Genomic DNA, 13,837 nt, shown 5'->3' on the forward strand with positions numbered 1-13,837 from the left:
GGGGAAAACCAAAGACATATTGCTGTCACCTATGTGTGGGTTTAAGGATACTCAAATCCATCTATTTCTCCACTGTTACCTTGATCACTGTTCCTGGTATTTGTTAGACCACCGCTGGAAGCTGCTGTCAGGTTTGGGGCGTTTTCCAGCAAGCCTGACACTGTTGTAACTACCTCTGTGAATAAAGTGCTACACAGCAGAATTTCTTCAGTGCACTTCTTTCCTTAACTGCACTATACCTCTAGGCTAAGGACACTGTTTATTGTGTTCTTAAATGTACAGGAAAGCAGTCTGCTTTAGACAAGGTGACAGTGTAAATGTATACCAGTTACAGCTGTAAACTGAATAGCTAACACAACTTCCTCATGATTGTGCTACTACACTTCTTCCAGTGCTGGAAAATGTGGGTAGAGGACAGCAACAGGGAGGTTACAATCTTAAAGCAAATTTGACAGGCTTTGATTACCCTTTCTTTCTTTGGGGTTTTTTAAGAATCACAACAACAAGAGAAAAACTAAATTTAATTTATTTTATCAAAATCTATAGGAAGATAGCAATACTACAGATCACACATTATGAAAAGAAAGTGTTCCTGAGCTTACAAACTGCATCTTCTAACGTACACAGTCCTAAAACATACATTAAAAATAACCAAAATATTGACTTAACTTTGAGATAAATAGCTTTCCTTACAGGTGATCTTGCAGCTTTAGTTTTGCTACAAAAAGAAAAAAAAAAAGGAGAAATTAAATCCAACAAAAGAAAGACCAGCTAGAGCATAGATCACAGGTTACCAGTCTCTAAGTGCATATACACCACTCAACTGGTGGCCATGGTGATGCTAACAGACCACGAAGCAAAACAAAGGCAGAAGCGAGGCTGGTTTAGGCTCCTTAAGAAAACTGCAAACAGCTTTTCTCCTTTTCTGATTTTGCAGTTTTCTCCAAACTCGTAACAAGAGCAAAAGGAGTTTTAAAAATGACGATGTCCCATTAGGCTTATTCACTTGCTGCAATCCAAATGCACTGTGAATATGCAAATAGGATAAATACTGTTCAAGGCTTGACATTGGAGCCTGGAGAGATGGGTTTACCTCCATTAAATACCAAATGCCATTACCTCCTAGCACATGAAGAAGGGTCCTTTATTTACCATACAAGAGGTTAACACCCTTAACCAACAGCAGTGTTATTCCAGTGCTGCTGGTAAACTGCACTGGAAAAAAGGCAGACACTGAACTCAAGTACAACCCCTAGAATTTTTACCTTTTAAAATGTATTTACTTGCAGTTTTAAAATCAAATGGGAACAGGCACAGCACAGGTAAACAAAGTGTCAAACCAGCCCTATGCCATCCTGCAGGGGAGAGACCAGAGAAACACATTTGGTACAGAATCCATTTCTCTTGCCACAGCCACCCTGACAGAGCAAGCAGCAGACCGAGGAGCTGGAGACTGCGGATTCCATCAACGTGGAATGCATTGCTGCATCAGGCCACAGGCAAGAGAGAGCACTAATGACTCCAAATGGTACAAGATCGTCCGGAGTTTGCCAATATTAAAACTCCACATTCCACTTCAAATTTATAGATATATATATAAAAAATAAAATTTTGTTAGAGCTGTGGCATAATAAAAACTGACTAGATTCAGCATTTATCCAAGTGTGGATAGTGGTGAGCCTAGTAATATCAAACACTTAAAGCCAACACTCTCCTAGTCATTAAACTGTAAGTGGCTATTTCAAGGTGTATCTCTTTGTACTGTAGATCATGAAACTTACACAGTACTTCAATGCCCCCCTCTCTTCACCACAACCATGAGACTAATTTTGGCTAGTAGCATTAAAATTTCACTTCCTGACATACAGCCAGATCTTCAGTGCAAATGCCACTGTGCTTCTTAATGAACAACCAACCTGATTTATCCCTTGAGACACTCTTTTTGGAGTGCTAGTAACCAACATGAAATTTAAGGCATTTTCTAACAAATGAAGTAAACTGTTATCTGCTGGGTACTTGACTTCATTCACCTGAGCCAGCAGCTGTGCACCTTATAAAGGTAACTAGCCTATGATACATAGCTAGCATCCATTTGTGCAGCAACATTGTTCTGCCTGACCCCATCAATATATGTATGATTTGTAAGCAAAATGCAACGTTTTTTTTAAACTAAAGAACAGTAGATTTAGATTGGACATTAGGAAGAAGTTCTTTACAATAAGGATGGTGGAACACTGGAACAGGTTGCCCAGGGAAGTGGGTGGTTGCCCCATTCCTGGACATATTCAAGGTTAGGCTTTATGAGAGCTCTGAGCAACCCAATCTAGTTGGGGATGTCCCTGCTCACTGTAGGGGACTTGGACTGGATGACATCTAGAGGTCCCTTCCAACCCAGTGCATTCTATGACTTTACAAGCTTTTACTCCACAAGAATAAAGCAGTTGGATCATCCTTTGGCTGTTACTCCCCTCATAACCTACCTCAACTGGTCTTCAGTGTTTCGAAGCCAAGCAAAACTCAGCACATATTGTGAACAGATCAAGAAAACTCTAAGGTGATCAGGGAAAAAGAAGAAAAGACGACAACTCAAGCAGCTGAAGAATAGTACATTTCTCAGCTTTTACATTCAAGAACATCTTACAAATGTCTACAGCAAATGGGTAACATCCCCTAGCCTAACTTCACTGAAGTTAACATTTCTGCAAGTATCTCAAAAGCCTGTCACTAGACAAAAATGTCACAGTATGTAAAAACTTAAACTCAGCTGTGAACACAATTCCTAGGGTATTTCTGCACCTAACAGATAACTGAGCGTGTCTCCCTAACGCATCAGCTCTGTTAGACCACGGCCTGCTCTGTTTCTTTTATCCATTTCCAAACTGTAGCCAGCACTTTGTTTCAGCAATGACTGCCAAATGTCTGCAATGAAAACAAACAGCATATGTGACTATGGGTCACCCGGGACGTACAACTTCTCCGTGGAACTGCAAATCTCCTGCAGCATCTTAACTCAGAACAACACAAGTCAAAAAACTGTGAAATTGCTAATTAACAAAACATCAACCAAAAAAACATTCAAGACTTTGATCTTACATCTGGAATCTGCTAAAACCAACCACGTTACTTGCATGGAATTCAATGGACATGTTACAGCTTATGTTCCTATGAACCTTCATTTAGACACTGTCCAATAGCTGTCCTCAACCGTTCACCCAAGTGCTGTAAATATTATTGCTAATCTCTTGGAGCTTTTCTTTAGACACAAAAACCCACAAGAACTGCCAATTATTATTTAGAATTCATATCAAATACCTTCAAACTTTCCAAGGTATAGAAAATACATAAAATCATCTTATTCCAGGCCGACAGCTGCAAGCTCACACTCAAGTATTTCAACCAGGTACATTTTAAAAAGTTTTCTTCACAAACATTTTACTGCTTCCTAAATCACAGATCTAGAAAAATCAGGTTTTAATCCCTGTTACTAGTTCTGTATTTGCCTGAATCACTATAACTCTTTCTTTGGCCAATGCCATTTCAATTACAACTGTAATTGCCTTGGTTTCACGGTACTTATTTACAGTAGATGTAAGAATACTTGACACGTGTGTGAAAGGACAGTCTTTGTAGAACACTTTTCAAAGAGAATAAAGTATTTGTGACTTTGGATATCCAAGCTCAGTTGAGGTAACCTCTGCAGCACAAGGCTCCACATTTACAGACAGTTCTGATCCTCTTTTTGGATGGGCTAAGTCCATCAGCAGAGTCTGAAGTCAGATCTATTGAACCTGTGACACAGAAAACCAAAAAAGTTTAAAAAGACAGACTGAAACCATGTTACCTGTTCAAATGGCTTCAAAAAGCCTTCTACTGCCCCAGTACTTAAAAGAACTTGTTGAAGCTGTGCTCAAATTCTACCAACACCCATGTTACAACTACTTGGACAACATCCAGCAGACATCTCAGAATCCAAAGCTCAACACAGAATCACAGAATTGTCAGGGTTGGAAGGGACCTCCAGGATCCCCCTGCCCTGGGCAGGGACATTTTCCACTAGATCAGGTTGCCCAGAGCCCCATCCAGCCTGGCCTTAAAAACTTCCAAGGATGGGGCTTCCACCACCTCCCTGGGCAACCTGTTCCAGTGTCTCACCGCCCTTATGGTGAAAAGCTTCTTCCTAACATCTAATCTAAATCTCCCCTCCTCTAGCTTGGATCTATTCCCTCTAGTCTTATCACTACCTGACACCCTAGAAAGTCCCTCACCAGCTTTCTTGTAGGCCCCTTTCAGATACTGGAAGGCCATGCTCCTGCCTTGCACCCTCAGGCCTGTGTCCAGACCAACTGGCTGAGAGTGCAACCTGTCTTGAATGGCAGTATCACAGACACGACAACATAAGGAGTGTGAAGGATTCAAGCAAGATCAATTTGCCAGTACTTAAGAGAGCTTCTACAAGAATGAGGTAGAGCTCTGGAGTGTAGAGATGCTTCTTTGAAAATAAAATAGCAGGGCGAGCAATACCTTGTTGTGGATAAATGGTTTGCATGTGAAGTTTGTCATACACAACACCCCTGCCAGAAAACCTCAAGAATTTTTTATGTAATTTTTTTATGTTGAAGTCTTTAACCCCATCTATAATGGTTTTGGTTGAAAGGGACCTTTGAATATCATCTAGTCAAAGACTGCTGCCATAGGCAGGGATATTTTGCACCAGTTAAGGTTGCTCAAAGCCCCATCCAACCTGGCCTTCAACACTGAAGGGAAGGGCAATTATCAAAGAATCATCCAACAGCCCAGGTTGGAAGGCACCTCAAAGAGTCATTTGGTCCAACCTCTTGTGGGACAGGGAGCCTAGATAAGATTATCTTGTGCTGTTTCCAACAGCATCAGGAAAACCTTTGGTGACAGCAACTCAACCACGTCCCTGGAGAGGCTGTTGCAGTGAATCATGGCTCTCATTCGAAGAACACTTCTTAATCACAGAAGAAGCAATAGTGTTTCACCAAGAACTTCTGTTTCCCAAAGTCTTTGCACAATGATCAATGAACCTAACCCAGCAAAACAACAGACACCAGAAACCACAGAAAGGCCATGGTGATTCAGGTCACTCAGCTGCTACAACTATCTGTAACTATCACTACCAGATTGCTTCAGGGTGCAATCCTGTCTGCACTGCCTATCAATGGAGCAATGACTGTTCCAGAATCCACAGAGCTGTGTTTGGGGGACGCAGAGCCCAACCTAAGGTGCTACCATCAGTCAGGCTGCCACAAAACCCACCAGTGCCCAACCCTCCCACAAGAGCAGTGTTAAATTCTGCAGACCTTTCATCTGATAATCAAAGGTTAGCTCTTCTCCAGCCTTGATAGTTCGTGTAGAGAACAGCGCTATTCGAGGAAGACGCAAGTCCAGGTTATCAATGAACACATTGAAGACTTGAAGATTTGGATCACACTGTAAGGCAAAGACCAACATTGTTTCTGTTAAGAAAAACACAGGCTATGTTTCATGGAAGTGGTAAGTAAACTAGGGTCACAAGAAAGGAAGAACTGGTTCTTCTCTTAGTGACACAAGTCTGAAATTAAGTTACCTTCTGAAATCGACAAATCATGTTCTTCCAATAGCATTAAAGGAGAACATTCATAGCTGAAGTCCGCTCAAGAAGGCAGTACACAGGCTACACTAACATACAACAGCCTAACCAGAAAAATAAGGTGCCTTCAAAAGATGACCAAAAAAAAAGACAAAGCAATCAAAGCTACATTCAAAGGCTAGTATTTACCTGCAACACCCACAAAAAGGATTAACATTGAAAGACAAGAAAAAACAACCTCCTTTCTGTATTTAAGTGCTGCTTCCTGGCTAGACACAGTACTTTCCTACTGGGCATAAATTTCTGTTTTTCTATTGCTTCTGAATTATCTGCTGTTAACTGGGTGGCAGAAAGAGGGTAAATAACACCAACAGGAACTAGAAAACACTTTTATTTTGATTCTCAGAAGTCAGTAGTCAGAGTTTGTTGAACTCTGCATGCTTTTTTGACATTTAACATAAAATATATCCCACATTAAAGAACCAAAAGTGAAGGCATTCAGCTGACACTGGAGTGAGAATATTTCACACTCATTTCCAAAATTAAAGAGCAATTGGCTGTATCTAAAACCCTTCTTTGTCCTTCTCCCTGGTGAGCCCATATGAAACACAAACATCAGTTCACAAACCCAAAAACATGAATTTTCTGCATTTGTAGAACACTGTCTGCATCACACACACTACATCAGTGAAAAACAGTAACTTTTAGTTCAGGAATCCTCACAAATGAACAAGAAATAAAATACAAACATTTTCTGTTTAAAATTTTGAGTTCTCTGGCAAATTTAGCTTTAGGAGAGAAAACAGGGAAGGAAAAATTAATAGATAAATAAATAAATAAATAAGCTACTTTTTCTACTACTAATATTTGAATGATAAAATTCATCCTGCCCTGCCACAAAAGAATGCATCGATTCCTGTCTCTTTGACTCCATGTTGTAGTTTGAGCTGGGTGCCCCCCTGGTGCATTCACTTCCTGTGTCCAGAAGTCCAGCCCAGAGGGATGGACGCAGGAAATTGTGTATTTCCTACCATAATTCTTTGCACCACTATAAGATCCAGTGCGGAGTCTGGCACGTTCTCTTTTCTTCCTCCTCCGCCAGCCGGTAACTGGGGGAGATGTCTCCTGGCTTTGGGCCTGGCTAGGCCCAAGGCCACGGGGGGATGGGCAGTCTCAGGCCTGGCCAGCTGAGACTAGCCCAGCAGAGGGAGGGGGAAGAAGGAGCCCTGAGGGTCTCGGGTGTACCCTCAGGTGGGAATGGGATGCCTCTGGGTTTGCTTTGGGATCTTTCTTTGTCACTGCGCTTTGGGTTTTCTGTAACATTCACTGCTTTCTATTTAAACTTTCATCACTTTTGCAATCCGTTTGTCTGAGTGTTTTATTCCTGCCCGTGGTGGGGAGAGAGGGGGCTGCCTCAACCCAGCACATTCTTGGTAGCAGAGGATGGTTGTTGTGGGGAGGGGGTCTGCCTCTAAACCCACCACACTCTTTGATCATGTACCTTTCATACATTAGGTGTTTCAGTTACTTGGAAAAAATATACCAAAGCCAATTCTGTTTTGGTTACCTAAAACCAGCAAATTCAGTGACAAGCTCAGTCCTAGCAGATGCCCACTTCAGGCAGCATGTCACTCCCAAATTTTTGCAGGCAGTTCTAGAAAGGATGAGTATTCCATTCTATTTATGATGTCATCTAACTGGGTGGGTTGCTCTGGCATGAGACAAAATACTCCAGAAAAGTTGTGAATACGGTAAGAAAATGTTTACAATAGGAGAAGTTATTTCTGGCACATGCAAAATAATCTCCAAATTCTTAGTACACAAAACAAGGTCTTACACTGTGATTCACAAAGTGGGACACATTTCCGTATCGAGCTGCATCTACTGTAAATTCATCTGAGTCATAGTCCAAATCAAACAAGTATGTATTTCCCTGGTTATCATAGAGCTGGCCTCGTCGCTCTGCTTCCTCGCTTGTAATCACCTAAAAAAAACAAGAGGGGAAAAAGATGCCTGCATCATATTGTTAACCATTACTAAAAAAAAAAACCAACCAACCAACCAACCCACCCCACAATCAAGTTAGAAAAAACATCTTTGCTTAGTAGAAAATATCCCATTCTCCTTTTGCTATTGAAATAGCATTCCACCTCTAATCAATAAAGAATACATACATGCAGCTAAAGTCATTAGTTAGTGACTGAGGCTTCTCTGGATCCAATTTGTCTACAGCACAGCACTACCTTGTCTTGGAGAAAAACAAAATGCCAACACATTCTATTAAGAGTTTTGGTGATGACAGATACAATCAGCTGTTTCTACCTGAAGTTTCTATACACACAATTTTGTCATTAGACCCAGAAAGTCTTGTGGAAGTCACATAAATGTATAAAGTTCCAACTTTCTCCCTTTGCACAAAGATCAACAGGTACCAGTCCTTACGTCCCAGTCACGCTGACAATCCAGTATTCATCTCCTTCCTCCCTCCTCCTCCTGCTATTTTTCACTGCAATGAAAGATCCTATTCCTGACAACTCAGATACACATCATGGTTTATTTTTCTTTTCCAGTCTGTAAGTCTCTCTCCCTTTTTCCACTTCTTCCCTTGTGGGAAGGGAGAGGGGTTAATGTCGTTAAGGCTAGTGGCCAGCCCAACCCCAACCACTGACTTCACGAAGCTAAACCTGTGCAAATGGCTAGCATGTACTGGCACAGGTAGAAATCCAGAAACTCCCCAAAGGAAGGAAAGAACTACAGTCCACTTCAACAGGAGCAGCAACTTAAACAACTTAATTTGCAGCCTGTTATGTTTAAATGCATTCTGTTGTGCAGAATCAGCAATCACAATGTGTCAGCAAGACAGGTATCAAATGTGGTGGAACTGGACAGAAAAACCCTCTCAAATATCACTTTTGAGAACTCACTCAGCAGCCAGGAATAAGTAGATTCAGATGAAAGGGTAAAATACACACAGTTTCCTTTAAGCCACAAAATTGCATAATCACCTCTGCATTAACCCCACAACAGAGGTATTTTGAATGAGTATATCTTTTCTTGTATCTTTACATAAAAGGAGTGAGCAGAAGTTTTGAGGCAGGAAGTGTGGAAGAAATACATTAAGATATCTATGTGAATAGACAAAAGGAATTATTTTAAGTCAACTTGGTATCAAAAGAGATTTGTGTCAGAAATACAACAGACAGGATCAGAGTCTGACAGGGGCTACTGATGTAAAGAGTCCTGAAGCAGAGCAGAGGCTTAACCAGATAGACAGAGGACCATATAGAATCTCAAGAGTAACTCAAGGTCTGTATTTTGTAACATGGAAGGTCTGTTTGAAATACTGACTGAGTAATCAGATAATGTCCAGTCTTATTCTTGCTGTCAATCAAAAGTAATAGAAATGCTTGAAAATACTGCCTTAGAAATTCATATGAAACAGAGAAATGACTGACTGGGAGGCTGGGTGCTAAGTTTGGCAACAACTGTGCCTGAGGAACAGCAAAAATTACAGTAATAAAGATGACCAGAGAAGAATAAAGAGTGTTACTGCCATGAATAAAAAGAAAGACTTGCCTTGAAATATACTATTAGGGAACATACCCAAAATAATTCTTCAGTGATGCAAAGGGGTAAACATTTTTTACATTCAGTCTTTCACAGCTGCTCTGGAATGAAGGGAAGTCCTGGATAATATAATTTTGCCATCATCTTGCATGCCTACTTACTGTATTTCTCAACCCAAAAGTAGACATATCTGTTATACAGCAGAAGCCAACATTTTCTCCATTTCATTCACTGTAAATATTTTATCTGTATGGGATAGATACATACCTCTCCAACATACTCCATCACAAAACTGTTGGTTTTAATTTCCTGGAGGGTTTTCACTCCCCAACCACGGCCATTGTTAGTTCTGAAGATACAGAGTGAATACGGTGTACCTTTCTGTACTATCCTATTAGGGCAGTCAGGCCCACACCTACAAAATGAATTGCATTCATAGATGGGCAAGCCAGGCTGGATTTTCAACTTCTTTCGCTTGTTGTAAGCCAAAATAAATCCAGCCTCCTTTGGGCAGCACTTCTCAGCAGGGCAGTCAGTGCACTCACAGCCAGTTGTTATTCCATTTATTACATTTATTCCTGGAGCAGGTTTATACTCATTAATGTAGTAGAAGTCTAAAGGAGGGCCTTCAAGATCCACTGTGTTTTCTACCAGAATCATGGCTTTATGATTCTTTTTCCTGTTGAGTTCTTCTTTCCACCTCTGCAGAGCTATTCTTTGCTTAGCCTTCTTCACAATGTAATCTGCAACCGCTGGCTGCAAAGCCTTTATGTGGTTTCTCACTTTCAGTGGTTTGCCTTTTCTCACTCGAGACAAGTACTCATTCTTGTCCCTAAGGAAGTTCTGAAGAAGCAATGGGCATTTCAAGTTTTTCTGAGGTTCCCAAGTATTTGAAGATTCTGGCCATCCTTTCCATTTCACAAGATAGTATTCTGTGCCCTTGAAATACAGAAACAGATGCAGATTTAGCCACATTTCCTTTTGCTGAAATCAAGCATCACATAGAAGAGAGACAAACACAAAGAGTCCCACAGACACAATAAATGGCAGAAGGTCTTGATGTCCCTATTAACAATTATAACTGGGGAGAAAGAAAAATCAAGTCTTCTGTTGGCAAATTAACTTATAGCACAACTTTGGGTACTCGATATATCATCTCTAGGGGCAAAGAAACACAACAGCTGGGATGAACAAATGGCATACGTGAAGAAAGCTAGTTTGTTCAGGCAGTTACACAAGTTATGCTAACTAGCTTTATGACTCATATACACAAGCAGAACAGTTGTATCACATCCAGAAATAAAAAGAAAAAGAAGTTCTAAATTTAGTGAAAAAAAACCCCTAACTATCTAACCCCCACTATTTTTAATATCCACCATCCTCCCAAAAGAAGAATCCATTCAAACCATGCAGAACTGTATTTATAACCAAGAAGCATACACTCGGCACTTATTTTTTAAAAGGCTGAATAACCGAACAAGGCCAAATCCTGAGACTGAATTTCACTGGCACAAGGAAGCCACAGAAATCCAGTTGCAGCACATGGCTCTGACTCTTCATCAGACTACAAGAGTCAAGAGAGAAACATCTAAATTGTTACCTGCAAATAAAGAAGCATGGTAACACGTACCAAGCTACAATCTAAATGCATCAGCATTTTGCTTAACTTCTAGATATTCAAAAGTGAAACATTTCACAGTCTCACATCCGTAATTTCTGAACAAGACCTTCCTTCAACATCCTGAAAGCGGCAGGTACATTGCTGTCTGTTTACATTTCAAGGTTTGAACGATGTTTCATTGGACATCAGCAAGAGCTTCGTCCTCACAGCCTACTACTTTATATTATGAGCAAAACTACCTTTGGCTCACTTCCAAATTTCAGCTGAAAGAGTGATCAAATTGGTCTGTGTTTCTCTTACCTCTTCTACCTTGTAGTCACATAAATATTCCACCTCATATCTCTTTAGACTCCTGTTGGTGATTCCAATGGATTTACATCTCAGATTTTCCTTCCTACAAAACTCTTGGAGGGTCTCAAGTGAAGCTAGACATGGCACATACCAAGCTACAATAAGAAAATTAGTAAAGAAGCCTATTTAATGTCTCAGCTAAATTGAAATCATTACTCCTTATCCCAGAGTCCCCACATTATCATTTGTGATTGCAGTCCACGACTTGCTTGTACATCTACAGCGCCTCAGAGAGTCAAACTCAACCTTTCTCTGACAGGTAAAGCAAAACACATCAATTATTTAAATTATTTCAATGATTCCCTCCCTGCACCTTTATTCTGTCCAGTATGTACATTTATAAAGCACAAGCGTTCTGGAGATCAGACTTCCACAGGTGAAAGCTGCACTAAGAAACAAATAATTTTCCAACAATTACAGCATCCCATAACTGAACTACAGCAACAAGGCAATCCTCACTCTTTAGAAAGGCTGCTGAATAGCTGTAGTTAGTCAAGGGGAATCGAGAACTTGCTATGGAACCACGGCGAATTAACGAGGAAAGAAAGGTCCACGGGGCTCTTCGAGAAAGAGTCATGGGTGCCTTGTCAGCTAGGCGGGATTAGAGGGACGCGACACTCGGCACAGAGACACGGACAGAGGGCCATCTCCCTGCCAGAGCATGTGAAATAGCCGGGGTGGGAAGGGACAGTGGGAAAATGAGGAGAGCTGCAGCCGCGCGTTGAAATGCGGCCAAGGCCGCGCCTCCCTCGCCCCGGCGCAAGCGGGGGCACCGCGGGGCACTCGTGCCTCCGTACCCGCCGGCAGCGCGCAGGCCCTCCCGCCCCAGCTCCCAGCCCGTCAAGGGACAAGGCCGCCCCAGAGGAGTACACCTCCAGGCCGCACCGCCAGAAGTTCGGGAAGACGAAACGCGGGAGGCAGGCGCCTTTCCCGAGGCCGCCCCGGGGCCCCAGCGCCTATCCCTCACTCCCCCTCCTCCATGTCGGTTTCCCCACCCTCCCCCCCCGGGCAGCAGGCAAGGCCCCCTCCAAGATAGCGGGCAGGGTCCCCAACTTTCCCCGCCCCGCTACGGCCGGGTGGCTGACGCCTGGAATATAGGGCACAGGGGCAACACTCTGAGCGGAGCTGAGCGAGAAAGGAGCGCCTCGCGCGAACGGCAGGCCTTCCTGTGCCCTCCCACTCAGCCCCAGGAGAAGGGAGAAAAGCCCCAGGGAGGCGCTGGGAGCGGTCCCGTGCCCAGCCACGCCACCGCTGCCTCACCTCCTCGCCAGCCCTCCTCCATCTTCAGGGGCCCGCGAGCGGGGCCGCAGGCGCCAGCGCGGGTGCAGGGCCCCGCGGCTCCGCCCCCCTCCGGAAGGCAGGGAGGGGCGCCGGCGCGAGGGCGGCTCCGCCCCGCGGCGCGCGCTGGGGTTTTGGCGGGCGCGCCTCAGCCCAGAGCAGCCTCGTGAGGGCGGAGCCCGGGCCGGAGCGGAGCCGAGGGCTGGACTGCAGGAAAACGGAGCCAAAACATAAAGCGATTTCGGCTTGCTCGTTTCTACGGCGCGGGTGGCCGTGCCTGGGGTGGGGAAGGCGCAGAGCAGCAGGAAGGCTTCCACCGGGCCTGCAGCGCTGTCTGCCAGCTGCAGAACTGAAAGAGTCACAAGGAAAGGTTTTTTTTCTTTAATTAGTTTCAGCTCAACACACTGCTCAGGTGATTCCTATTAATACAGCTTTCATGTAAGTCCCAAGCCAGACCGAATGGGGCTTTGGGCAACACGGTCCGGTGTTCCTGCCTATGGCAAGGGAGGTTAGAACTAAATGGACTTTAAGGTCCCTTCCAACCCAGACCATTCTGTGATTCTAATCTGCTCATGCAAGACCCCACCTCCAGTACTGAATCTAGCTCTGCCGTCCTCAGTACAGGAAAGATCTCTGGATCTGTTGGATCAGGTGCAGAGGAGGGTTGCAAAAGTGGTCAGAGGGCTGGAACACCTAAGAAAAAAGGCTGAGGTAGTCGGGGTTGTTTAACCTGGAACAGGCCCTCAGGAGACCACCTGGCTTGTCAGTACTTTAAAAGGGGGCTATAAAAAGACAGACTTCCATGGTGTGAGAGGACAAAAAAAATGATGGCTTTAAACGAAAAAGGGAAATTTAAACAAGGGGCCAGGAATAAATTTATGGAGGTGATGAAATACTGGCAGAAGTTGTCCAGAGAGGTGGCAGACAGCTTATCCCTGGAAACATTCAAGGTCAGGCGATGGGACTATGAGCAACATGATCTAGGTAAAGATATCCCTGCTTACTGCAAGGAGGCTGGACTAGTCAACCTTTAAAGGTCTCTTCCAAACCATTGTAGGAAACCCCATAAATGCCAACTGAGACTATTCTGCACAATAAAACATTCCTTAAAGGTATCTGGATGCTCTTTTATTTGTAAGGGCTGTGGGATTACCAAGAGTGCTTTTAGAAGTGCTTACACAGGAACTGGGGAATCATTTACTTATTTTCTAGTGATAAGGGAGACAAGTTTTCCAGCACATTGTCCACAAGAAAGCCTCATAAATTCAACCGTGCCTCTGCCAGAAAGCCACAGAATATAAAAAATTCTAACTGCATTTCAAGCAAATGTTTATCTGAGATATGCAGTATCTATTGCCTTTGTCAGGTAGCAAGAACATTGCAACACAGACTCTACAGACAAGAAAATGTGGGAAACCTGTAATAAC

General features: G+C 43.2%; 1 protein-coding gene across 1 annotated transcript; it reads right to left on the reverse strand.

Moving 5' to 3' along the window:
- Positions 1-514: 514 nt before the first annotated feature.
- On the reverse strand, positions 515-12,491 carry SUV39H2 (SUV39H2 histone lysine methyltransferase). The gene is made up of 6 exons (XM_054178472.1): positions 12,393-12,491; positions 11,082-11,227; positions 9,428-10,099; positions 7,431-7,577; positions 5,325-5,454; positions 515-3,788 (listed from the first exon to the last, which is right to left on the reverse strand). The coding sequence occupies exons 1-6, from the start codon at positions 12,412-12,414 to the stop codon at positions 3,679-3,681; spliced, it is 1,227 nt and encodes a 408-aa protein (XP_054034447.1). The 5' UTR covers positions 12,415-12,491; the 3' UTR covers positions 515-3,678.
- Between the last annotated feature and the right edge of the window lie 1,346 nt (positions 12,492-13,837).

The sequence above is a fragment of the Dryobates pubescens genome, chromosome Z, assembly GCF_014839835.1.
Source record: "Dryobates pubescens isolate bDryPub1 chromosome Z, bDryPub1.pri, whole genome shotgun sequence".
Taxonomy (NCBI): domain Eukaryota; kingdom Metazoa; phylum Chordata; class Aves; order Piciformes; family Picidae; genus Dryobates; species Dryobates pubescens.

Bases quoted from the DNA above. Each gene is read 5' to 3' on its own strand.
- SUV39H2 (XM_054178472.1), bottom strand. From the start codon at position 12,414: ATGGAGGAGGGCTGGCGAGGAG. The intron at 11,228-12,392 runs GTGAGGCAGCGG...TTCTTATTGTAG, and splicing joins GGAGGAGGGCTGGCGAGGAG to CTTGGTATGTGCCATGTCTA. The intron at 5,455-7,430 runs GTAAGACCTTGT...TTTGCCTTACAG, and splicing joins CCCACTTTGTGAATCACAGT to TGTGATCCAAATCTTCAAGT.